Below are 26,897 nucleotides of genomic sequence, written 5' to 3'. Positions count from 1 at the left end.
GGAGTGTGTTTATTGCATCTAGGCATAGTGCTGCATCGAAGGCTGCCCTACAGTTGCTGAGGTTTGCCAGCCAGGAGGGATGAAAGCTGCTATTTCTACTGAAACAGAAAATGAAGTGTAAAAGAAAAGGCCTGATACCAAGATACAAAAAAACACCCCAAAAAACCTGAAGAAAAATAAAAGTAAATATCCCAAAACAAAAAACAACCTAGTGTGCTGGGAGAGAAGGCACTGCCAGAAAGGAGAAAGTGTTATTAGTTGAGTATGCCACTCAAACCCTACCCATGTTCCTGCACTTTTCTTGGTCCTGGAATTGAAAAGTGCCTTTGAAAAAACCCTGTAATCAATAGATGCTCTTGTGCTTCTCTTGGGGCCATTGCTGGAATTCAAGTAGAAGATGTAAAGCACTTTCAAAGGCACTTTCATATATTCTGACCTCTCAGCACAAAAGGTAACAGACCCAGCTACAGGGATTCGGATCTGGTGGACTCTGGCTTCGTTCCAGTACCTCTTATGCTACTCGGATTGCAAACACGAAATAAAATGGTTTTCTCCCCTTAAGGACAAATAAGACAAAGCTGACCCCGTTCAGTGCGGGTGAAAAAGGATTTGGATTGAATCGCTCTAAATCCCAATTGGAAAGGGACCATGAAGATTCATTTCTGTGCGCACGCACAACTGCAAATTGGCATTGCTATTACATTAGCGAAACATGTACCGGGTTTAATTGAACATCATCTATTCCTTAATAGATTATCCCTTATCTCTGGTTGAACAGGGCACAGAAAAAATATATATTAAAATATAAAATAAAGGGTGAGAATAGACTTGATATTAAAAACTCATCAAACAAAGAGCCTGCCTCAAAACACAGTGTTTGGAATACCTGTTCTCTGCACCTTGCTGGCAGTGCTTACAGATGGACAACCTGGGAGCAGCACAAAGAATTCACATGCCAGGTCTGGGCAGAGCTTTTCAGCTTCCATTTGCCAAGGGAAATCCTTTTAAACGCTGACTACAGTTATGAAAGGTATGTAACAAACACAGCCTAAGTGAAGGAAAAGTTTATCTTTCTTTCTGCCAACTTTAACACAGTTCATACTGTTAACAAAGAACACATCAAAGCCTTACTTCCTATCCTACTGACTAGCTATTTGTCTTAAATGCTTATTTCAACACCAAATACTGCTGCTTGGTTCTTATACCTCAGTGCAATGATGCCTGAAGAAAGAGATACGATGGTTGTCATCTAACAGGACAAAGCTCAGGGCAAATCTGTCCCAGAGCCACGGGTTTAGGGGAAAAAGGATGGCAAAGGGACACAGTAGAAAAGCACCGGTTCTCCATTTCAGAGAGAGCAGACAACGCATAATAAATAATGGATCTCTTTGTCGTTACAAAAGTCAAAGGTTAATTCACCCAGGAACCGACAGAAAAAAATAAAGATGACTATAATAGGAATTATCAATCAATAAAACACAACGTTATTAGCAGATCTCAAAGCAGAGAAGCCAGAGTGAAACGGGTGATGATAAGGAAGGCCCTACATAGCGCACCGTGAGCACCACTACCTGCGCTGTGCATTTCTGGAGGCAAACACATTGTCTTTTGGAAGCTTGCAATGTGCCTTGAACATTTATGATTCTCGATGAGGAGCACTAATGCATTATTAATAACAGCAGGTGGGCAACTTCATTTCCAGAGCAGCAAGACCTGTCCTCTCGGAGGGGAAGGATTGGATGAGTTACAAAGATAACACTCTGATGGCTCCGGACGGCAGCAGAACTGCCTCCCAACTGCTGCTTATTATGAAGCACCTCATTTCTTAAAGTTGCTCACAAGCAGCAACCAAGATAGAGCCAAGTGAAAATGCTCTCAGGTGCCAGGGATGCTGCAAGGCTCTGACAGGTGGGGGAAGAGTGCCAGATCATAAAACGGGCACATAAACTAGCAGGGAGCTCCAAGGATTAGGAGCAAACGTGATGCTGATGAAGCTTACTTCCTACCTCCTGCAGAGCAAAGAAACGTGTAACTAGCGTCTAAAAGAGGTACAGGTTTGCTTATGAACCCATTATCAGCACCTCTGAAAAAGCTCTGGGCTGCTCCTGTAGTGGGAAAGCAGATGGAACCCACTGCACGTCCACCTGTGTGGTAATAGAAAGGACAAGGTGGTGGCTTGGGGTACCCCAAAGCCTGTCCATCAGCTGGAAGCATGCTATGAAGAGGTGCTTCCTGCTCAGGCAGAATACACTGAAAACTGCTGGGATGCACAAAGGATAAACAAAGCACAATAAAGTGGTATTATGTAAATCTGCCGCTGCTTTCACACTAATGCATCGTTCTTCTCTGATCTTCTCATCTCCGCAGCAAAACTGGAACAAAACTGAACTCCAGAAGTGAAAACTGATTACAGGCAGACAAGAGGGGGATTTAGCAAAGATATATTTTAAAGACCGATTATTCATTTTGGAAATAAAAAGGAAGAAGGGATTAGAGATGTATCAAACAAATAGAATGGAAATTAAGTAAGCCCCTTGTGTGGTCTGTTATGTAACAAAACCAAGGGGCATCTCTGCATGAGAGGCAGCAAATGTGGGTGACTGTCAGGAGACCTTTCCTAATGCTACCCATAAATCAGCCGGCAGAATTCTTTTCCACAAGATATTATACAGACACATTTTTCAGCAAGATTAAAAAGGGATTACGTGTTTATATAAGGAAGAACAACATATGTAGCTGCATTAGTCAGGTTTAAAAATAACAGGAGTGAGCAATTATCATGCTCCAGGACACAAGCTGATCAACAGCAAGGATCAGGAAGATATTTTTCCCCTGATGGGACAGCACTGCAGATTTGGCCAGATAACAGTTCCAACTCTCCAATGAAAAACTGCCTCCTGCCACAGGAGGGATGCAGAACGGGATGAGACAGTCGTAAGAAAAGCAAAGAAATAGAAACAGAACATGGAGAGGGATGCCTCGATAATGTATCTTTTAATGATGTGCATCGGAAGGTTCCACGTGGTCTGCATGATATGCAGTCAAAAAGTACTGAAGGAATCACATTTCCAAGCGCTGGGGATCACGCTGAAAAATTCATGAAGAAACAAGAGCTGCCACATAGCTGGGCAGGGCTACAGCAGCCTGCAGTCCAGGCAGGCATCCCACATGGTGCAGCCTTCAGACACGCAACACCAGCATGGGAGAAGATCACCCCTGAAAACCAATATGCAGGGAGGGAGAGAATATCCAGCCTGCCCCAGCAGGATGCAAGGGGTTGTATTTTGTGGTCCTTATGCAAGGAAGGAGGCAAAAATTCCTGTGAGCTGGGCTCTTCCTGCTTGGCATCCCGCCTGTAAGCAGCCCAGCAATCCAGAAAACCTTCAGATAACACAGCTGCAATTAGGAAAATTAATGGAAGCGAGCTTGGACAAAGCTAGTAACACAAACCTGAGAGCTGGCTGCAGGAATATCTACAAAGAGCAATTATGACAAATGATAAGGTATCAAGGTGGAAGGAACACTCCAATGGGATGTGGTGGGGATAGCGGCACATTGCTTCTGTTTAACATCTTTGTTAATGATCTGGAAGAAAAGTTAAACAGCGCATTAATTATGCTGAGCTGTATTAAATTAGGAGGTGAAGCAAGGGCCAGCAAGGACACAGAAATAACACAAAGGGTTGTGAGCAATTAGAAGCTGATAACGCACATCCCAGTGAACTTCAGCTGAAGAACTGCCTGAGTCAATGGGAGGGTATTTAAAATGGAAAAGCAGCAAGAAAAGTGATAAAAGGGCCAGAAAGACTGATTTGCAGAGAATGCTTTCATTAAAATGTGTATAACTTGGCTAAGCTGTGATTTAGAAGTGAAGAACAGAATGAATGAGTTGGTATGCATTCAAGCACAGTTAAAACAAGGACAGACTGGGATGTGACCAGGTATCAAAGGTTTCACTTTCATAGTGCCATACACTAATTGCAGGGGAACTGGATGAAGTCAGGTTTACATCCAGTGTTCCTGCAGCTGAGGTCCACCAGGCAGTGTCCCAGGCTGGATCTGCTACTGTTAGACTCAGCCCTGAACAGTTTGATGTTATGAACAAATCTGCTTTGGCAGAAGGATGCTGTGAAGGCTGCGGAGCCTCTGGAGGGCCTTTATCCCGGAATAAAGGCACAGATGAGAACCTGGCGACCATCCTGGAGATGGCCAAACTTCCATTTTTTTCCCTTGAAGATACAGACCTGTGGAATAATGGCCAGCAAACCTAAAGCATCATATCAGGCAGGAGGTAAAAGCAGCTTTAAACAAATGTGCTATTGTGAGGAAAGACAGAGCGAGCGCAGGAAGGAGAAATGTTAATCTTACAACAGGGAGGACAGCTCTGAGCAGCTTTTTCATGAAGGATGCTGAGATGCCTCACATTAATGTAAATCAGCAGCCCCATCTCTGCATTGGTGCTGTCGCGGAATTAAAAATATGCACTTGTAGGCCATCAAGTCACACAGCCAGGGAAGATCGCTTGTCTTAACCTGGCAGCATGACGGCAGCGGAGCAGCGCTGGGGAGAAGCAACAATCTTGCTGACTGCATAAAAGATGAGGCTGGGCAGCCGTGAGATCTCATCAGGCTTTGACCTTCACTTAGGTTGGCTGCATTGTCTTCTGTTCCATTTAGCAGTACTCTTAAAGAGCAAAGAGGCTGTATTCCTATAGATCCAATTATACTCTCGACCGAAAGCAAACCAAGGAAGGCGAGCAGTAAGGATCAGTCTTCCCATCACATTCACACAGGATTCCTATGAAAATCATTTTATTTACTTCATAGACTGTGCTTTTTTGTCCCTTGTTTGCTTGTTTTTTTAAGTAATAACCATAAATGATATATTGTTTGCACTAACAACCCTATCCAAAGCCAAACTGGACAGCGTGCCACAAGCCTGAAGAACAGTTCACTGACAGCCCCTCCACCCCGCCATAGCAGGAGGTCTGAAACCATCCCCAGCTCCAACCCAATGGCAGAGCAATGTGAGAACACAGCCCGGCAGTGCAACAGTAGGGAACGGGATGCACTGAGACTGAGACACTGCCAGGACATGTAGTGCGTGGGAAGGGAAAAGCTGGTTTCTCGCCCACCTATGCGTCATGGTGCCTACTTTGAGCCAGTTCCGTCTGTCTTCCTATTTGCTCAATCAAGTAATATCCATTATTAAAAATATGACTTTTCCCTATATACGAATCTCTATAAACAGCACACAGCTGTCTGAATGTGAGAGCATGCGTACACACTTCCCTTCTTCATCTTCTTTCCTTACATGGCATTCCCTCCTCTACCAATACTCCGCACAGACACAGTGGAACCTGCCACATGGCACTTAGCACAAGTGAACCCAGATAGAGACCAATGTCACTGCAGGGGATGATGTTTGGGGAAGTAGGGAAGAAAGGGGAAGCAATGGGAGCTCCCACCTCTGTATGTATTGCATTGTGTCAGCAGGGCCCACTGTGCAACCCTAGGCAGAACAGCACATCCTTATGTTGATCCATGAGTGGTTGGTCCTGAGTGTGGGTACCAAGTGTAAACACACCTCTTCTCCTCCAATGCACATGGAACAGGTTGGAAGGCAAATTTCCTGAGCTTTACACGTCAGCTCCTTGAAATAAATCCTTCATTGACCACTGCCACTGAAGACATTTATTTTAATGTCTTGTCAAGGAAACGTTTGCTTAAAGGCCATTACGCTGTTCTGAATCCAAATTCCAGATGCCAAACAAATGCCAATTAGCAGCATTAAAAAAACAGATGCCTCGTTCTGAGGGAGTATCACAGCCTAGTGTTCGAAAGGGAAAAATGGCACAGAGTATGTTGGAAGCCACTGCCCGACTGAGAAGATAGATTTAAATAGCTTTACTGATATGCAAACTTAAAAAGCTGTAAAAGCAACTTATTATGGAAGTCTCAGCATAATTCTTCATCACTATGGATGAAGGTTAAGCCGTCCCCTGCCTTAAGCTGCTTTCTGTGAGGAAGCCGAAGCATGGAGAAGAAAAGGTATGGCACAGAGTCAGGTCTACAGACAGAACTGAAACAGCGCTACCCTGCAGCTGCTTGCAGCCCTCCAACCCACGGAGCAGGTGTCAGCAATTGGAGAAACAAAACAGCAGCTTCTGGTGTTATTCGTTTCCTTTTTGCATATGATAAACCCCTGCCAAGCACACAGGACACCTTGCACAAGCCCTTTTAAAGCCATTACAGGTCCCACTTCCATCCTTCACTCACAGCTCTTCCCAGCCCACTGATCAGAGACCTCCACGAGGTGTTCAAATGCCCTCCCTGCTTCTGAGAGCTGCGGAGTTTGGAAGGCAACAACCAAAGAAACACAAGTCCTCCTCTCCTGCTCTGTCATCCACTCAATAGGGTTAACAGGTATATTATTCCTGTAGCTTTGATTTGAGCTCATCTGTATTCTTGAGCAACCTGACTTCTGATTGCAGCTTGCTCTTTTAAGCAGATCCGGAGTTGGCATGTTTGAAAAGAGGGTGATCTCAGCCCCCACCTGCACCACAACCTGCCAAGGAGTAACAACACCTAAATGGACCATTCGGAACAAAACCTACAAAGTCAGAAGCTTTGTCCCTGTGAGAAGGACGGGGGGGTGCATTGTGCTGCTGGGTATACAGGTGGCCAGACAGACAAAGCAGCCACACATGGCACAAGGAGCTTCTAGATGTCTCCTGGTTTATGCCCAAGAAATGCAGCCATGTGCCACTACCTCACCTGTTTGCCAGAGTCCTAAAGAGCACAATAAACCAATGGGGAAATGAGGAACATTCTGCAAAGTTCTTATTTAGAAAGGAAGCAGGAACTAAGAAACATGAAGGTTGGATTAATATTAAAGAATAAGCAAAAAATGGGAACAAGGAGAAAAAAAGAAACAATTCAGACAGTCACCAAACACTCTGGTTATGCAGCTTGCAGTTACGTGAAGACTCCAACCACAGCACATGGCAATAACTTATACACGAATACAAAGAAGACAGAATTTCTTATGAACAAAGAAGGGAACAGTCAGACCTTGTCTCCAAGAACATCTGAACTGGGAAGGCACCTCTGCAGACTGTCTACTCCAAGCCCCCTTCTTAGAGCTCAACTCGAGCAAGAGCACTGTGTGTCCTGTTAGGTTTTGAATATACCTTTGAGGAAGGAGACTTCAGAACCTCACTGGACAGGTAACCTGTTGCAGTGTCTGATCACCCTCATAGTAAAAAAAGATTTGTCTTACAATTAAGTGGAATTCCTTGTATTTCACATTGTACTCATCACCCCTTCTCTGAACAGCCTGGGTCTGTTTCCTTTACCCCCTGCCAACAGGTACCTGCACTCAGTGTGAAGATCCCCCACCAACCTTTTCTCCTCCAGGATAAACAATATGTTCTGTTTCACCTGTTAATTCAGTCATTTTTCTTGCTAGATTAAAATGCAATGTTCAGTCCTTCAATAGATATTGGAAATTCCAATTACAATCCAACAAGAAAGCCTCTACAAAAGAAATATCCTTCACAATAGGAAACCAAACATTGGAGCAGGCTGCCCAGCAAAGCATCCAACCTCCATCCTTGGGGGCTTTTCAAACCTGCCTGCAGAACCTGATGTAAATAAGTCGAGCTCTGTGGAGGGAACTGGATCAGAGAGTTCCAGAAGTCCCTTCCAAATTGGTATCATTCAATGACTCTAAAAAGGAACCAAGCATGGACACCCAGCATATTCACCACCCATTCACAGAAGTCGTGAAGAGCTATGAAACAGCCCTTTCCTCTATTACCTTTCTTAATTCCAATAAATCCTGACATATGTTCTGCACCCTCTGATCAGACTTAACCCTTTTATAATTTAAATAGCTCTCATCAAATTCATAGCTGATATTTTTAATTCCCATTTCCATTTTTAAAGATGATACAACGTACAAGTTAATCAAAACCCAACACTTATATCTAAGGCAGGCTAAGCAATGTGCTTAATGTGGATGTTATCTAAAACAAGGCAAGATTGTATACACAGAAATGGGACCCATGTCCATAGAGAGTATAAGCAAAACCAGAGTTCTCCAGGTAACTTATTTCCACAGGTTTTAAAAGAGACAGATATCTTGCCAAAAAAAAAAAAAAAGAGATTAAAAATGTACATAACATTCAAGTTGGATGTTTAAATCATGAGATGCTATTGTTGAAGGCTTACTGAGCCTCTCATTTTAACTTGAGGCATTTGCCCTTGGTCTGATAATATAAAAAGCTTTTGTGTTGTTGGCTACACTGACCACAGGCTGACACTGGCAAGAACATCCACACCAGCTGAAAATGTTTCATGCAGACTCTCAGCCAACTGAACTCGCAACAAAAGCTGAAGAGATAAAGAGCAATTAAGGCACCTGCAGAGATTTCACCTGCTCCCAAGTAAACTATAAAGCCGTTTTGGTTTTGTATGTAGCTCACCAACCTGAGGGTAAAACAACAAGCTATTGCCTACCTAAAGGAACTTTCTGCCTAATCAAATAGGGAATGCAACCCCTGGCAGCAGCTACACAGGTATTTATATAGCTTGCTGCCCACACTGAGATTGATGTTCTGTATTTCCAGCGTTAGATCAATCCAACAAGAAGCAGCAAACTATAGATCTACCAGAAATCTCGCTGGTATTTCACAAGACGTACCAACACTTCTTGCTCTACCAAAAATAACTAATTACTCATTGTTCAGATCGCAGTTATACACTGTTGATATTTGAATCACCTCCTGTTCAGTGAGCACAATTCCCCCCGTGCGGGAAGGGCACACTTACCGATACTTTGAAAGGAGACGTATTTGCAGCATCCATGGAGTTGGTTTTCTCAGACGTGCTGGTCCCGGAGATGCTCCGTCTGCGAGGAGATCTCTCTGCTGGGACCTCTGAGGAGGAAAAGAAAAAGGTGGTGAATGGGTGCAGGGGGTGGGGAGCAGTCAGGTTCTGTGCCTCAGCAAAGTTTCAAGTGCACGCTGGGCTGCTGAATTACACTCACCTAGTTTTTATGTCTTATTTACCTCCTACATTACAACGGCATTTCCAATGACAGATTCAGGGTTGTGAATCTGACTTGATTGGAGGCAAGAGGCAATAAAAGCGCAGGTGAAGATCAATACCCACACACACATCGCTGTTTCTGAGATGCTAACCAGAAAAGACAAAATTCCTCTTTTGTTTTTTACATAAGTGATGCAGTCATCAGCTGACAACTAAGATCGAGACACCAGGAAATTCAGTGTTAGTCACAGCTTGGACAAAGGTCAAAGTTTGGTCTCCTGTGATCACACAACTTGCCTTGGCCATACAACCACCAACAGAAGACGCATAGCTGCCTGGGCAACACGGCATATATCTCTGCAGATATAAAGAAATAGGTCAACTTCTCATTCTAGCAATATGACCTTACTAAGATACGACTTCAGCATCTTAAATCCACGCAGGCTGAGATCTGACGAGCACAAATACTCATTAAAGAAAATACACTTATATCTGATTCTATCGGCTCACAAAGTATATATACACTACTGACAAAACATCACACACAAAGGCACACGTACCATACGATGTGGGTTTCGATATTTAGCGAGATGCACACAGACACACACAGATACCTTTGTCACAAGTGCTGCCCATCTCTGGCTCGATCACCAGACTTAAAGGAACACAGCTCCACAAACCATCCTAGCGAGGGGAGGGAGAAAATTACTTCCTAGCAGAAAGTCCATTGTTAAACGCCGAGCCTTAACGAAGAGGAATAAAGCGTGACTCCAGACAGGGTCGTCCCTTCTCCTGCCGTTTTCCTTCCAGGAGACAGATGAGGTTTAAACTTCCATTTCTGGCTGCCCGGCCCTGGGGATCCGTGCTACTTCCACCCAGCACAACGCCGGGGCTCCGCTCCCCCTCCCTGCCACGGCAAGCAGGGAGAGAGCGAGTGAAAAGGGAGCACAGGACTGCAGCTATTCAATCAATCGCTCCGACTGCACATCCTCATTAGTTACTTTCAGGCTATTAACAGACGCCCAACTGCCGGCTTCCGTCCGTTACAGAAAATTTCCCTGCGTCTCCCGATGCTGAGCAGCAAGGAAGCCGTGCAGAGATGGGCAGCCAGTCGGTGCCATAGGAGCTGCGTGGCAAAATCACTGATGAAAAGGTGAGAGAAGCCTTCTTTGGAGACAGAGCTGCTCGTGATGCCTCGGAACGGCAGACTGTGATTTCAGCAGCGTTAAGACACGCATCTCCTGTGGATACTCGGAGAGCAACAAAATGGAGCATTCTGAGAGGCAAGGACAGCCGGACCCTGCAGTGCTCGTGGCTCAGCCTGGGATATTTCTCCCTTCACCAACCAGACCTCTGGCACTCGGCTAGGAAATGATGCTGAGCACACAGCAGGGCACGGCACGGCTGCCCCTGGAGAATGGGCAGAGCAGAGCCGTGCTGCCGGCCGCAGGGATGGGGCAGGAGCAATGCTGCACCCCAGGCTGCAGAACAGTGTCGGGGCAATTCCTCCCTCAGTGCTGAACCCGTCCCGGTGCTGCAAGGTGTCTGATTCCCCTTGGGCACTGTATGGAACAGAATGGCTGGAGTGGGGTCAGTGCTGGTGAGCAGCGGCAGCCCCAGCCCTCAGAAGGCTGCTGGGTTTACCCCAGGTGTGCTCCTCCTTGCCAGCCCCTTCCCCTAAGACAGCTTCTATCCCGCAGCCCCTGTAAGCGCTGCACTCCCAAAGGGAGCTGTGTTATGTAGGATTTAATGCCGGCTGCTGCTGCTCCCATTGTAAACGTAATGAAAGCAAACAAGAGTGATGTATGCAGTCGGAGCTGGGGAGCAAGGCGAGCACCTTTCCTTTTAGATCAGCTAGTAATGAGAAACGTAATAGGCTTGGCTTGCTCCGCTCCTCACCCACAGGAAATCACATCAAAGCCGCTTCGGTAATTTAACACAGCCTGGTAGCTTTGCTGAGTCATAAATGAAAGCCGGAGCCCAAGCTCCCCTGTTTGCAACAAGAGGTGGTCGCTCAGAGCTGGGGGAGCTCAGCAAAAAGTTGGTGTTCAAAGCAGAAGGAGCTGAGAACAGCAGGGACCTGCTGGCTCTCCTCACCTTCCTCCTCCCTCCACGTACACCCCGGAGCAATGCAGCTTCTCAGCCAATGAAACGACGAGGCTCCATCAGTGCAATGAGTTTCTGTTGCACTCAGAGTGGGAAAGGGAGATGCTCGCAAGGTGCCTGTAACAACCTAAAAATACAACTACCTTCTCCTCCGAAAAGCAAGAGCAAACTGACAACGTGCTCAGTCCCCAGGATAAAACAGGACCCACTTACAGCAGAATTGTCAAGACAGGTTAACTCAGAACCACAAGCCAACGGCAATCTGCTGCGATGCCCATAGAGCGGTAATTTTTGCTGAGCTGTGTAAAAAGTAAAAACGAATCTATACTGTCACTAGCAGGCAAAAAATGAGATGGCTCCCTCCCCGACTGCACAGGCAGTGCTGGAGGCTGCTCTTGCATAATCCTCACCTGCTGTAGAAATCAATGCACCTCTCCTCGGCTCAGTATTAAATCACAGCTGCTCTTTGCATTGCTCACTCTCAGGGACCAGGACCACAGCTAAATCACATCGTTTCTATGGATAAACAGTGTGAAACTCTCCTCATCCACTCTCAATCTCTGGGGGAGAAAAAAAAAAAAGAAGCAGACAACTCTTCCCCTTTTCACCCTGAAATAGAAAACTCCATCAAACCAATGAATTGCAGACGTCCCTATGGGACACTTTTCATTTATCGCCTCGCTTATTGGTGATCCGCAGGATTATTTATGCAAATAAACACTTATGCAAATAAAGGACTTGGTGCTGCACTAGTCCCAGTAGTCAGGCTGGGATGGCTGCAGGGCAGTGCCCAGAGACACAGGCTTGTAGTGCTCTCTGCACCCATCTACATTGCACTGTGCCTTGCACGATGGTGCTTGCTACTCCTTCTCCATTCTTCTGAATTAGAAACAGATTGGAGAAGGGCAGGGAAAGCAATCAGGAACAAAGGAACATCCTCAGGGGTTAGAGTGAGAAGAATGAGGTTGGTGACCTTGTAAATGAGGTCATGGAAACAAAGCCTGCAGGGGTCCCGCTGACCCTAAAGGCAGTGCCATGGAGCGGCCGTGGGTCACAGCGGGACCCTGCCACGTGTCGGGGCTGGTGGGAGCCCCAAGCACCCACCCAGGGATGCCAGGAAGGGGTGAACATGTTAGCAAGCACAGCTCCTGTCTGCCATTACTCCTAAGGGGCTGGTTGTGGTCTCTGTCACAGAAAACATCAGAGCATCCCATCCTTGCCACGGCAGCATGTCCCAAGATACTGATACTGTGCAGCAAACAGGAAAATCTGTGCCTGTGTTCATTCTCCAGGTATCTCTCTCTGAAATCTTTGTGCTGCCTTTGCCGGGAAGGGGCAGACTGCTGATGTGTGAGCTCCTGGTTAGGGGAATAAAAGGCAGATGTGGCTGGGGCTTCCTTTTTTCATCTGTGCACATCCTGATATGACAGCGCTTTGGTCTGTGACTGGAGGGAAGAGAGAATGTGATTCATAAAAAAGAATCAATTCATTCCGCCTCCCGAGTCTAGCTTAATTACAAGCACTGAAAAATACAAAACCAGTTCAATGCCACCAATTACTTGTCTATAGGCAAAGCCTCCCAGGTGCAATGGCATTCAAACGTCCCCAGCTGACACAGACCAAAAAAGCACCCACCCCGATATTTTCAGCCCCTTCCCATAGCTACCTATGAGAAAATGGTAATTGATTATTCCTTTTAGTCGTCTTAAAAGGTGAAAATAGCCACGCTGTTTTCAAAACCAGTCTGCACAGTCAGTTTCCTTTCCATTTTTAAACACAGTGATGCCCAGAGGCCTCTTACCAGGCTGCCCTACTGCAGCCACAGCCATGGACCAGAACACACTGAAGGATTTCAAGGCCATCTCCAGCACTCTTTTCTCCTCTGTCAAAAAGCCAATTAGTCATACAGATTAACTACAACGCAAGCACACCATAAAGCCCTGCAGCACTTGACTTCTTGTGACTCAGGATTAATTTTCACAAACACACTTCAAGAAATAAGGGGTTCCAAGCTCTGCTTGGAAGAGTTGGAACGCTTAAAGGCTTGCTGCTGGAGCACGTTTTTGAAGCTGTTACTCGTGTATAAACCACCAGTGGAGTGGTTTACTACAGAGATGAACCACGGGGATTCAATATTCGTCTCACAGACAACAGGAACTACAGAGCTCGTTCCTTGTTTTACAAAGGCAGCATGCTGGATGTTGAACTCGCTGGGCAGCCAAACAAGAAGCCGAGCAGAGATGCAGCCTTCCTGCTCCATGACACTTTTCTTATTAGCTGTTTTCATAGTGAGCTACACCTACACAGGGCAGAAGTAACACAGGTGCTTGTTCAGCCCTGCTGGTTGGCTCTCCTCACATACTTACATCTATCTCCACGCACACACAGCGCATGCAGCATATTAATGGAGTGTAACATTATGGCATCCACAACTTCATCAAAACACAAGAGGTTATTTTTATCTCGTTGGCCCCTTAGGGCTGTTTCAGAACGCTCAAGTGACAGCTCTAATGAGAAAGAGACCTCGTTGGGTGCAGTCGGTATTTACTCATCATTTTCTACTTTGGTGGAAATGCCCACGAGCCAACAAAATTACAGGTAGCAATAAAAAGCAGAAAGCAAGCAAGCATCAGGAGCTATGTGCAGCCCAAGCAGCGTATTTCAGATGAGCACTGCCTAATGAAACAGGAAGCCTCATAAGAATAAATAATGCCGTTCATGTTTTATCTTGGAGCACATTTTATATCTTGTTTTAATCATTGGGGGAAAAAGAAAATCAGACTGGGGCCCAACTCACAGACCGTTGTAACAATAAACTAAATGCTTGGGTTAAAACCGAGACTAAAAGCAAACATGAAGTATGATCTGTATTCAATCCTGAGGTCTCGTGCTCTAAATACATGATGTAAATCCTACCAGGTATCGCTTAAAGGAGGAAAGTGAAATTGGTAGCGATAGATCTTCCCTCTTTATTGAGATAACGAGATAGGAAGAAAAAAGGCACAAGAAGATATGTCTGAGAGAACATGACAAAGCCACACTAACAGCATACTGAATTGCACAAAAGCCACCAAGGCTGTAAATGGAAATACAAAGGAAGCCCAGCGAAGCTCGCTTGCTATAGAACTCCATCATCAAACAACTACTGGGTACCAATTATGATCAAAACCTCTTCCAGTCCATTGGAAGAGACTGTGCCTCACTGAGGATCGAGTCGATTGGACAAGTCCTGCAAGGTGATCCAGGTAAACACCCAAGTGACTTTTAATTTGCACACAGGTAACTCTGTTGCTTAGATACCTGCACTGCTTTGGCATCTGAAAACAAGGAACTGAATGAGTGCCCGATTCAGAAGGTGCATAGCGAGCGACACGAGTGACAACGTGAGTCACTTACAAGATGTTAAGTCATTGGTTCCTAAGGAGTTCAGTCTGAAAGACAAGACATAACAAGCAGAGCAGATGAACGCACAGATGAAGCTGGAAGAAAGGGCAAGAACATCACAGCAGATAAAAAAAAATTGGCTTTCAAGCACTGACTATCACAATCCCTTTATGGAGAACGTTCTGCAGACACCGAATGTGGCATTTTGTGAGTACATCATCAGCTGTTATCAGATTGATGCGCTCACTTTGAGGCGGTGGAAAAAAACCCACCAGCTCTACAAACACACTGAAATGAAACGTATGTGTGTCCCTTGCTGTTCAACGCATCCTCTGTGTGAAATTTGGAATGGTTGCCCTTTTTCTTCTCTTTAACCTTCATCGGCCTCGAAAATCTCCTTCACCAATTGACTCCATGCGCAGCAGTATAAATTGCCAGGACTACTGTGCCAAAGCATTACCAGACACGAGGAGCTACCACGCATGACCTGGAGATGCTGATGTCCTCGTTAGCTCCTAATGATCTTGGACTGCCCCAGCTAATTTAAATTACCTTGTGTTTGCTGCAGAGAGATTGCACACAGACAATTAACACAGATCAGCTGACGCATGGCAACTCGTTCCCGCAGCGTAATTTGTCGAGAGGCTTATGACTTAGACACGCATTAGTATGATTTCAATATTTATTATCCTTGTTATTAAACAACAGCCTTGAGCCACGTCTTACAGAAGTGATCCTTTTTCTCTCTGTGAAAGGGCTGTAAATCAAGGCGTTCTCTAAGCAGCAAGCCTTTGCTCTGGTTATTGGGATGCTGTCACACAGGCTGGCTCCTGGGGGCATTAAGGCTCTGCAGCTATTCCCCATTGAACTCAGTGGGACAGAAGCTGGCTTGAAGTGACCGCAGCTTTTGCTCACTCGACCTTCAGCAATAAGTTATTTCTTATGGACACACAAACATAAGAGTATCCATACACAGCAGATATCTGAGGGATGTCACTGAACCTTTAACATGGCTCTGAACAGCATCTTGGGACTGTTATCTCTTTAAGATGAAAGGAGTAAAATGTATGTGTTTGGAGGCCAAAAAATAATATCACCTCAAATAGCTCAGCTTTGTGACACTCTCCAGACTCCATACTAATAAATATTGCTGTGGTGAGGCTTAGAAGACAACTTGAGGACCTCTTGGTATGGAACAGCAAGCCCTGAAGAACAGCACTGGAGTCCAGTCTATGCACGCCCTTGTCCCAGCTCACATTCAATACAGTTTTCCCAAGGAAAGGCCTGAGCGCACAGTAATTAGCAAACATGGACAGACTCCAGGAGCACTTACTGTCCTCCGACCTTCTGTACCTCTCTGGAACTGCTGACCTAGAGGGAATACTTTAACTCCAACTGAATGGAGACAAAAAAAGTGAGGAGAAAAGTATACCTAGATGGGCTGCTGCCTCCTTGACTGCGAAACATCCATAGTGTTGACTACTGTGTGCTGGCAAATGTAAATAAAAACATACAGCGAACAAATTACTCTGAGCAGTCCATTGAGAGGTAAAGGGGGATGCATGTGGGGCCTTCTGTCTGAGCATTATCAAAGCAGAATGCGTCCTGAGGACAACAAAACATGGAAGAGAGAGATGGAACGATATGCAGAGATGAGATGGAAAGAATAAAAACAAATGCCAACAGCCTGAAATACCAACAGCTGAAAGGAGGGAAAAAACAAAACAATAATCAGCTTCTTTGTGCTAAACTGGTTTCAGCTTCTTGCTGGTATTTTTGTTGGACTACAAATAAAAGAGCAGTTTCAATTTCCTCCTTGAATAAAGTTAAATTGATGTGTAAGTATGCAGAAACAGAACACACGATTGTTTGATTGCACTCCTTAGGTCTAATTTCTAGAGTGGAGCAGCATCTGATCCCTTGGCTGAGATCTTTATTCCAAATGCATCGAGGCATTTCTCTTTGGAGGAAAAAACTTTCAGCAAAGTCTCCTCTGTGATTTATCGTCTGAGCCTCGCGTGGTTGGGAAGAGAAGTTGCAGGCAAGCTGACAGCAATGGGTAAAGTGGACTGAAGGCAGGGATGAGGTGGTCAGATGACACAGAGGGATAAAAAACCATCATTAAGAAACACTTCAGGGTCCAGAAAAGACCCCGTGCTGAACTAAGATGGCACTGCCCAGTTACAGCTTGACCTTTGCCCGGTGCGCACACAACTATTTTAAGCATATTCTAAGCTGGTTTAATTAATAACTGCATATCATTTAAAAGCTTTTATAAAGAAATAACATCCGGTAACTGAAGGACCAAAGAAATTAATGCCACTGAAAGCAGTAACGGCTTGCCAGTCAAATGTAAACAAAACGAGAACAATCAGCACCCTACCGTACCGAGAAACGACAGAAGGCTTTTCTCATCTTCTGTGCTGCTATCCAGCCACTCGGCCACATCGCCGGGAGAAAGGAGACTCATTCTCCAGCCAGAAAACTTTTCCATACAGACAACAGCGAGTGAACGAAGCAGGGTAGGCAGGGCCGGGAGGAGCGGGTGGTCTCGGGATTCCAGTGCTCCAGTTGTTGCCTACACTGACAACACGCGATTGCAGTCCTGCCCCGTGCGCTCAGCCCCGCACCTGATGGCCCATAGCGCCAGGGCAGGCATGGGGGGGATCCGCACTTGTTGTCTCTTTGTGTCAGCTTTCAGTTCAAGCAGGAACAGAAAAAAAACAAAGGGGGAGTGGGGAAACCAAGGTTTGAAAATCCAAAGGAGGTCGCAGGTTATGATGGAATCAGTTTAAATAAAAAAGAAATAGGTTTCAGCACTGACAAAGCTCAAGCAAGTAAGCAAAACAGCTCCTCAGCTAAGTGTACTATATCCCTACCATCCCCTACCGTGTTGGCTTTGTTTGTAGGCTCAGGCTTTATGCTAAAAGAAAAAATGATTCCAGTCCCCCCCCAACTACAGAAGCGCCAGCATTCCCCTGCTCACAAGCCCCTCTGTGCTCCAGAGCTATTATACCAGCATCCCAGCCTCTCTTACAATGCATTTGTTCATGCAATGGCAGGTTGATCAATCTGGGAAGAGGAAGCTCCCACCCCTCCCTCTCCCCTCCTCCTGCATGGCGGCATTGATCGGCAATAATGGCATCTGCCTCCGCCCGCCAGCACAGCGCGGGGAATCGCTGCTCTCTGGGCTGCGAAGGTGGTGGGGAGGGGGCACTGCCCACAGTGGCTCAAAGAAGCATCAGTGCTAACAGTCCATACTCTCCTTTATCTTCTTTTTTCTTTTTAATTTTAAAGAGGGAGAAATGGAAAATAATCGTGCTCTGTCTAGACAGCGAGCTTTTGCCCTGCACCGCCCTACAATGAGCACTTGCCGTCCTGACTTTACGGAGGGCACATTTAATTGCGTGGGATTTATAGCGTATGATTTATTCCACACAAAAGAGCGTTTTACAGGTTTCCACATGCAGATGCAGACACGAATCCTGGTAAGTGAGGGACTCCCGGGCCCCACAAATCAAAATTGCCTTTGTCCTCAGGGGATGGAGCTGATGCTCTGATCAAACTGCTCTCTTTAAAGAGACAGTGCCTTCCGTGCATCAGCTTCTGAACCTGCCTTTCTTTTAAAGTATTCCTGCCTTTGCCATCCCCCCCTTCTGTAGCAAAGCAGGACACGTGCTGTCCCTTCCTAAAACCCGAGCCAAAACAACAACAAAAGCCATTAGATCAGCAAGGTGGAGAATTAGTTACTAACCAACCACTGAAAGGGAAAAAAAGAAAAAGAGCTGTGAAGTCCCAGCAGGGAAGAAAATTCCAATTACTCAGACAAACTGTAGCAAAGCGTTGTTTGTGCAGGGCAGATATTTTCATAACACACCTGCCAAGCAGGGCAGATGCTGCACAGAATGAACAATTAATGAGGGAATGGGAGACTGACAGTGCAGGAATAAGATGCTCAGCTGAACAGTCCCTCTGTCACCCTGGAAAAGCGCACGTCCCATCCTGAACATGGACAGAAGGTCTAAAAAAACCAAACAGAAATATTGCCTATGAAGTAGATAATAGATTGAAAACCAGTCTGCTCGAGGAGGTGCTGAAGTTCCCATCCCTGGAGGTATTTAATAGTGATGTGAATGTGGCACCGTGGGATGCAGTTAGTGGGCATGGCGGGGATGGGTCGGTGGTTGGACTAGATGATCCTAAGGGTCTTTTCCAACCCAGGTGATGCTATGATTCTAAATATGCTTTCCCACCAATGCAAAACCCAGCCTTTCTGTTTTGACAGTGAGCTTTTCCAACACATTTTCCCTGCGTGTGGAGGAGGATGACATTTTGTCCAACTTCCACAAGCAGAATCTTCTTTGAGTTATGGATGTGCAAACTGATGACGTCAATCTCCCTGTGATAAGAATGGAATTAAATTCAGCTCTCAGAGCGAGGATTAGGTGCCTGTTTTCTTCTATCCGGTTGGTCAATATGAAATAATTTTACCCCTTCCCTTCTAGTTTTCTGTGAAACAAGTGTGGTGCCCCAAAACGTTTACAGCCCTTCTGCTAAAAGCTGGTTTAATTTACCATGTTATCTATCATTTTCATAAATAACAGGTTGTAGGGAAAACAAAGTTAAGAGTATTGATTTCCTATGAATGCTTCTCACTCCCATGAATTTCCTGTCCTTTCCAGGAGTGCAGATTGGGCACACACATTCTGCTTCCCTCCACAGCTGCCTTACTCTGTATCATCATTCTGCATTATGCATCTCTTCCAGCGCATCACAAGTGCTCACGTCAAGAGGGTAAGTATATTAACTATCAAATATGAAAATGGCTTATTGGAGTGCTTGAAGATATGAGAGCGTGGAAAACAGGGTAAGAAAATGGAGGCAGGACCAGCAAAGCTTTCAGCCAGGCACACATAAGTAGGAACTGAAAAGGCACCCAAGCTATTCCCATGCACACAGTGACATTTGCATTCCTGAGGCAACGTGAGGGGATCACGTCATGATTACCATCATCTAACCTGACCAACTCGAAACACCCCGAGGACATCACCCAGGGGCTCTCCTCCATTTGCTGCATTATTTCCAGTTGAACAAAAGCACATCAGAAAGAAAAAGGACATCTGATTTCAACAGACACCACAAAGACAAAGCATCGGCCTCGCCTGTTCCCTTGGCACGTTGTTTCAATGGTGAATTGCACGTGTGGTTAGCAATGTGCTCCCAGTTCTCCAGGAAAGAATGTATCTGGCCTCATCTCCTAATAACCGGGCACTGCCTGATGTCTCTATGCTTTAATAGTCCCCATTATCAGACTCTGATATCAGAAGTTTTCCCCCTGTTTACACAGTGTCTGTTTTCAAACAGTCACTTAGGAAATATCCCAAAACTTCTCTGTAGCATTGATTTTAATTTCTAAACCTCCTGCTGTAGGAAAAGGAAGATGAAACTTGCTGTGGGACTGGAGAAGCGGAATAGTATTGGTCTCCCATTAAAGCTTGCCACAGGCAGAAGAAGCACCAAATTGCTTCTTCAATTTCTCTTTCTCCACCTTAAAGCAGGTGTTGTGCTCTAGAGCTTACCAAAAGCCTTCAAAAAAGACCTGGAATATACAAAACATACCTAATGTTTCCATGCTGTGACAACAACCTACACCGGAAAAAAGTCTGAAGAACTGATGCAAATATACATACAAATTGCCTTACCAACCAGAGGGGAAGCATGCACAATGTAAAAGCATCATCCTTCACTGATGCCTAAAGGTACAGAAAGGTGGGAGAGATCAACAAAGTGATGACAAAACAACCAGGGAGAAGCAGCAGCTGACTTTGCCTTTTTTTGTCCTCCAAAAGCAGCCTGCAGAACAGCAGGTTCTGCCATTCAAAAGTTGGGGTCCACCTCCCTCACTCCTGAAGTCCTAAGGCAGATGAATCCACAAGGCTGAAGTTTAAAGCAAGCTTTTACATTTCTCTACCTCTTACATAAACTAACAACTTAAAACCTGCGTACGTCCCCAATTGGTAATTCCTTAAATTACCACCAGCGAATGGGCTTCTGCTCTTTCTTGCGGTTGTCAGAAATGTCACCCTCCTACAGTTCTGATGTTGAAACCTATGATGCTAAGCAGCTTTGCCACCCCGTGGATTTAAAAATTAGCATTCTTGATGAGTGAAACGACACAGAAACACGAGCACTCATTTTTTTTCCCTACGTGAATTTTAGAAAACCATCATTCATAATATATGCAAATAATAGAGCAGAGATGCCTTCTGATGCGGATGCTTTGCAAGCACAAAGTAGCAGTAGTATTATAAATCATAATGTATTAATGCTCTCTGCATGAGGCACTTACAAGGAAAGGAAAAATGGATCTTGCTTGCACTAGGGACAGACTGATGGGCTGATTGATGGATATTGCTACAGTCAGTCGGTGATTTCTTCACAGCAATATACATTAGAGAACGCACACCCAAGTCATTCTTATCGAAATCTTACACAGGTGGTTGAGGAGGGAAGGAAGACAGGCTGCTTACGCACCTGAAAAACGAAGTCCTCCCTTCAGCCTGGGGGCACGGTGGGCAGGGAGAGCCAATATTAATGCTCTTTTTCCCCAAAGCCGGCAGGCATAGATGTATAAAATAGCTTGCCTGAGGTTGCAGCACTTGTTAAACCGCAAGACGCAATAAACATCCGCTTTTCCAACTCCTGGATCAATGTCATACGTAGCAGACAACAAGGCTCACCTCTGTACTTGTCCTTTAGAAGTTATTTCTGTCATTTTCCCCACAGAAACACCAAGCAGTAATAACTTCTCGATCCTACTCAATGCCACAGCACAGCCCAAGCAAGCCAGCTTTAAAGTAACCTACCCAGGTACCTAAAAACATCAGTTCTAGATGCAAATTCTGCTTTTTTTCTGCATTAATTCATTTTAAATGCCTATCTGCAAGGAATATCGTCTTGTTTTGAGAAGTGGTATTACAACTTAACAGCCTCTAAGCACGCTGTAATCTGGTTCAATAGCAATGCGGACAGATAAGGGCGAGCAATCCATTTTGTATTATGGAATCCCCATGGAAGGACACACAACTATTTCGTGACACAGATAACATTACAGCTTAAGCCATATAAGCAAACCAGGCCATACCACCACGACAAGACATGAGCAGCTGAGCAGGCTCAGTGCTCAGGTGAGCCCCACTGGAGCAGGGCAGAGCAACTACAAGGCTTCCTCTGTAGGAGTGATGGGCACCCAGGTCTCCGAGCCTGTCTGTTCTGCTGCTGAAAGCAAAGCATGCTAGCCCACAAGTACAAGTTATCATCTACTATTTGACCATTCAGATTGCTTAATGATGTGATTTTAGCACAGTAAGGGATCCTCAGCACTCACAACCAGCTGAAGATGACAACTTCTATGTGCCACTGTGCTGATGTTTACAATGGTAAAAGATGATGTTGTGGTCCCATTGCTTTTCAGAGCATATCCTTCAAAACCCAACAGACATTAATCCAGTGGGAGCTCAAGGGTAGCAGGGTACAGGACTTCCCAAATGCTAACTGCTGGAGCAGTAAGGAATGGAAGGGCAGCAGGAGCTGGGCCCACTGACAGCCTGTGAGGATAAATGGGGACAGGAAGGCACAAAATGAAGTTAAACAGCACAACAAACCTTGAAGTTCTCTAGCACATAATAACACAGGCAAGGGCTCTCTTGTGTAAGTGACATTTTAAATAATGTCACGAAGCTATTTCCACACTTAATTTTGTGAGGGGGTTGGAGGCAAGCAGGTCAGCAACCAAAATGGAAATTTAAATGGAACGGCGAGGTCCTAGCCTCTATCAAGCTCTTCCATGCCCTGGCAGCCCCCTCCAGGCAAACCACCCCTGACTGTTCATACCTCGTCTTTATAGAAACTGAGCAGTAAGTCCCCACCCCTATAAAGCCACCTGCTAAGGAGCTGAATTGTCAGAACTTCACTGGTGAGGCAACTATGGGGTTGTGCGCTGTTCTTCCCTTCCAGTTCCCTCTCCATACCAACTTAATTACATTTTTGTCCCCAGTCCAAGTTAGGTAGCTTCACTATAGCCAGGGGATTTGGCTAAGTTATACTGCTAGTACTACGGTAGTTTGTAAGCATCTATTAATGACTACTCTAAAAGCATTAAGCTAATTTAATTCCAAATTAGGGCAAAGATGTTATTTACAAAGTCATGCACTCCATGTTGCCATTCCAAACTGTGACCACATGCCTTATGTAAACCAAAAACTTCTATTAAAGTATGAATACATCCAGCTGTATACTTAACATACATTATGTAAAGACTACTTAATATCTGTTGCTGGTCTTCAAGTGATGATTTCCCCCCCCCCCAAGAATGTGTTTACAAAGAACACCTTCAAATATTCTCTTTCCCCTACCAGAAATATTGGGTGTTCAAAAGGAAGAATAGACTCTAAATGGTTTTAGAACACAGAGCTGTGCTTAAAACAAAGAAAAAAAGAACAAATATACTGAAAATCAATTAAAAAGAAAACCACCAAAATACACGTATCCAGATCTGCCAAAGATTGATATGGAAGCAGTACTGCTCAGCAGTGTTGTAAAAGCAGCTTGAAATGGATTGAGTCTTAAGCACTTTGGATGGGGATTTTTGAGCTAGCATATTAGCTAGAAACATTTAGAACTTTAAGTCTGAAGGAAAAATTAAGCAGAAACACACCCAAGAGATACCAAACCTTCAGGAATGGATGACAAGAAGAAAGAGATTAACATGTAGGGCTTGATCCAGCATCCACTGAGACCTGTCATATCCCCTGCTTCACAAACCTGAAGATCCAGCCCAAGCACTCGAGAGCTTCCATTTTTAAAGCAGCATGAAAGAAAGACAAAGAGTAGTTTTTTGAACCCTGATACCAGGACTGTAATTGATACTCCATTATAGCACTTTTCTGTATTAGAGAAGACTAAAAACAACTACAAATACTTGCTGTCCAAGCAAACAAACAGGCAAATAAAAAAAGCAACCCAACAGCATAGCTTCCTCCCTTTACTTATGTCCATCAGACTCGCATCTTTGTGGTTGTCTAAGAAAAATCAACCTTCCCAGGCAATGAAGACTCAGCTGTAGCTCTGCTGGCTGTACTTCCATGACCGGCAGGTATTAAAAAGAAGGAGGAAATGATCTGAAAAGAACTAACTGCCAAGCATAACACGCTGCAGGCAGACCATGAGCTGAAGCACCCTCTTCTCCCTGCCCTGTCTCCACTTCCAGATGCTGACTTCCTATGAATTGTCAAAAACAGGAAACAAGGAGGCAGGGTTTTCAGGAAAAAGGAAGTCTTGCAGTAAACTTCCCCCCGGGCTGCTGTTTGGATAGCAAAGCACTTCCCCACCAATGCAACAGTCAAGTATGGAAAACAACTCTTCTTGCACAGTGTGCAGGCCAAATGCTTTGAGTGCTTTATTTTGCCTCCAATTCAGAAACAAACAAGTGAAAATAATGCAGGCAGTTTTGTTGGAATTCTGCCCTTATTCATGCTGATCTGTACTCCTACTTTCAGACCTACTGCCCATCCTTGGGCCCTCAACAAGGGCAGGAGACCTTTTCTCTTGCTGAGATTACGAATTCACTGGAGGTACAGCACCTCCAACGAACAAAAAACCAAGATATGATCCCCACTTGACCATACCACTTCTTAAACTTCTGCTGGGATCATGTAGGAATTGCCACACCACCCCAATGGCTTGCAGGTTGCTTCCCCTCTTCCTGCAAGCTGTAGCGCACAGCAACAATACCTTTACGTAGCACTCCCACAACAGGCCCAACTTGCTTGTTTTCAGAACAAACTAAATACCAGCGATTCTTGCAGAGCAGGGTTGAGGTTGCTGTGCTAATAGGGAACCTTACTCCACCCCAAGGTCACCGCTTGCTCCTTTTGTATGGTGAGAAACCACAGTCTTACCAACATCGTCAGGTGGGAGTGAAATCTTTTTGATTGGTACAGACAGAAGGAAAAAAAAAATAGACTAATTCACAACAACCTGCACCTCCAGCACCAGGAAACAAGACAAAACCGCCAGCCAGAAATTGTTAATGTCTAGCAGCCCAAAAGCATGCAGTTGTACTTACCAGGTATGCAGCAAAGAAGCTGAAGCATTCTGGAGAATGAGTGGTTATGGCCAGCTATATGGCTTCCTACCTGCCTATGAATCATGCAGCCTCCCTCCCTCTTACAACTCAGTTCCACCTGTGTTTATAAGAATACTGTCTTAATCTCTATGCAAGCATCAAAATAACGCAACTGCCAAAGCCTACGGTCTTTCCAAACACTGAAGATAAGCACAAGAAGGGCAGTATATGCAGTTTGTTTGTAATCCTTAATCTGTTTCCAAATTAGGGACCAAAGTTAGTGGTGAGAGAAGGGAACACAACAAGAGACGGTACAGATTAGCAAATAAAAATGAGGATGTACCAACACCAAGTCCTCCATCCTGCGGACACAGGCTTAATTTCCAGCTGATTGTACCTTAAAGAGTCTTCTTGAACACCCCGGCAAAAGCTTCCCTAGAGAATGCATCTGACTTTTCAGAGTGACCTCATGACTTAACAGGGCACAGCTTTAAGAACATGAATGCTGTAAAAGCTGGCACTGGAATCACGCTGTATTTTGCAGCATTTGGCATTATTCCTGTAGCCAATTATTCCTGGAATCAAGCAAGTGGGTAGACAATTACAGCCTCCACTCTAGAAAAAAGACCTGCTCTTCACATACAGAGCGCAACTGAGCTGAAAATTTGACTGAAGCCTACTCTAAAATGGACCGGAACCAGCAGGAAAATGAACACAAGAGTATCTTCAATCTCCTCTTTCCTATGCCAGACTGGAATGCCTGTGGCTGGTGACACTTGAAGGGTGCCCAGAGGCCTACTCCAGGCGAACGCATCATGGAGCTGCTTCACTTCTCTGGCAGGCATCCACGTCACAGCATTGCCCTCCTCAGACCCTGCTGAGCTCAGTGCAGGTGCAGGAGGAGAAAAATGCAATGCTGTGTGGCATAACAATAGATCCACTGCGTAAGGAGCAGCACTGTTCAGCTCTGTAAGTAAACTCTATGTAGACTTGACGCAGCTATTTGTAGACGCCATTATCTGCTCAGATAATCAGCTATTATAGAAGACCACAACCCGGATTTTACAGCTAGGTTTACCATGACTGATTCCAGCACCATTTCCCATTAAATTCATATATCTGAAGTCCGCTGAACATTTAACTTCTGGAAAAGATACTGTATGCAGGAACTGTAGTTGCATTGTCTGCTTCCTGATTCCTCAGGCAGATCTCCTCCTCTCTCCCCTTACTACAAGCAGTCACCCAAATGTGTAGAAAATTAAGTGGAATGGGATCATTAGGTCTCCCTTCTGCCATTGGCCCAGCTTCAAATCCCACCATTATTAGCAATCCTGAAAAACATTTGTGCTGTCTGATACCAATTAGGCAAGAAATCTGGATAAAAGATAAAAGGAAGTATTCCCTTTGTGGAGAATTAAAGCTTTGAAAAGGTACGTACCTCTATGGGCTAGAAAATGGATCTGTCTCTTGATGCCAACAAGCCATTTACTAACACATAACTCACTGTGTTCTCCTGCATCACATAATTTTCTGACTTCTGTACTCTACTCACTTAAATTAAACCCGAAAGGGCCCAGGACTGTGTTGCCATGAGCTCTTCTAAACTTTGCTGAAAGCTTCATTTGGGAAGATACACGTTTGCCCAAAAAAGGTTAAGGCAGAAGGTTTTCATTTTCTGATCTTGTAATTCAAAAGCAGCACAACCTCATCGGTTCAGGCTAACAACAACAGCCTCTCCGAGTCAGCAAATTAGTATTCTCCCTGGTCTACAGGAGAGGAGGACAAGAAGGACTTCGTAATCAGTACCTATTAAAAGCTGTTTCCAAGGTAGAAAAAATTTAACTGTGAAGCTTCCATTCTTGGTTTTGGTGGGTATCACTTACTGCTTATGCAGCCACTGAAAAATAACTAGATCCAAAGGCACGAAAACAAAGTGCTTTCCACCTTGCTATAATTTAACATCTTTAAGACAAAGGCTGTTAGGAAAGCACACAGCACTACTGTACTGAAAACAAATCCTCTTGTATTTACGAGCAACCTGTAGGATTGCTTGAACTGCTTTGATTTACCAGTGCTCGCTGGAGGACAGGAAGCAAGGTTGGCAATATCACACGCTGGAAACAACACGCAGTGCCAGCAGCAGGTAAACCCTGAGAGACATTCCCACAGCTGCCCATCAAGAGGGATGTCTGGCCTCACCCAGAAACCCAACATCATACAACGGCACAT

The 26,897-nt window shown here is 45.0% G+C and overlaps 1 protein-coding gene across 12 annotated transcripts in view; it reads right to left on the bottom strand.

Moving 5' to 3' along the window:
* The window catches only part of RASAL2 (RAS protein activator like 2), a 138,215-nt gene that overhangs the window by 33,734 nt on the left and 77,584 nt on the right, over positions 1-26,897 (bottom strand). For 9 of the 12 annotated variants that reach the window (XM_015869599.2, XM_015869600.2, XM_015869601.2 and 6 more), the window contains one exon: positions 8,834-8,940. In XM_015869599.2, the coding sequence (XP_015725085.1) occupies positions 8,834-8,940 (107 nt within the window). Of the gene's footprint in view, positions 1-8,833; positions 8,941-9,050; positions 9,258-9,666; positions 10,036-16,930; positions 17,587-26,897 lie in introns of those variants that run through there. The other 3 variants (XM_015869604.2, XM_015869605.2, XM_015869607.2) reach the window with 3 other exon arrangements.

This window comes from Coturnix japonica, chromosome 8, assembly GCF_001577835.2.
Source record: "Coturnix japonica isolate 7356 chromosome 8, Coturnix japonica 2.1, whole genome shotgun sequence".
In the NCBI taxonomy this organism is placed as follows: domain Eukaryota; kingdom Metazoa; phylum Chordata; class Aves; order Galliformes; family Phasianidae; genus Coturnix; species Coturnix japonica.
The sequence above is the reverse complement of the archived record's forward strand: the minus strand, read 5'-3'. Positions and strand labels throughout refer to the sequence as shown.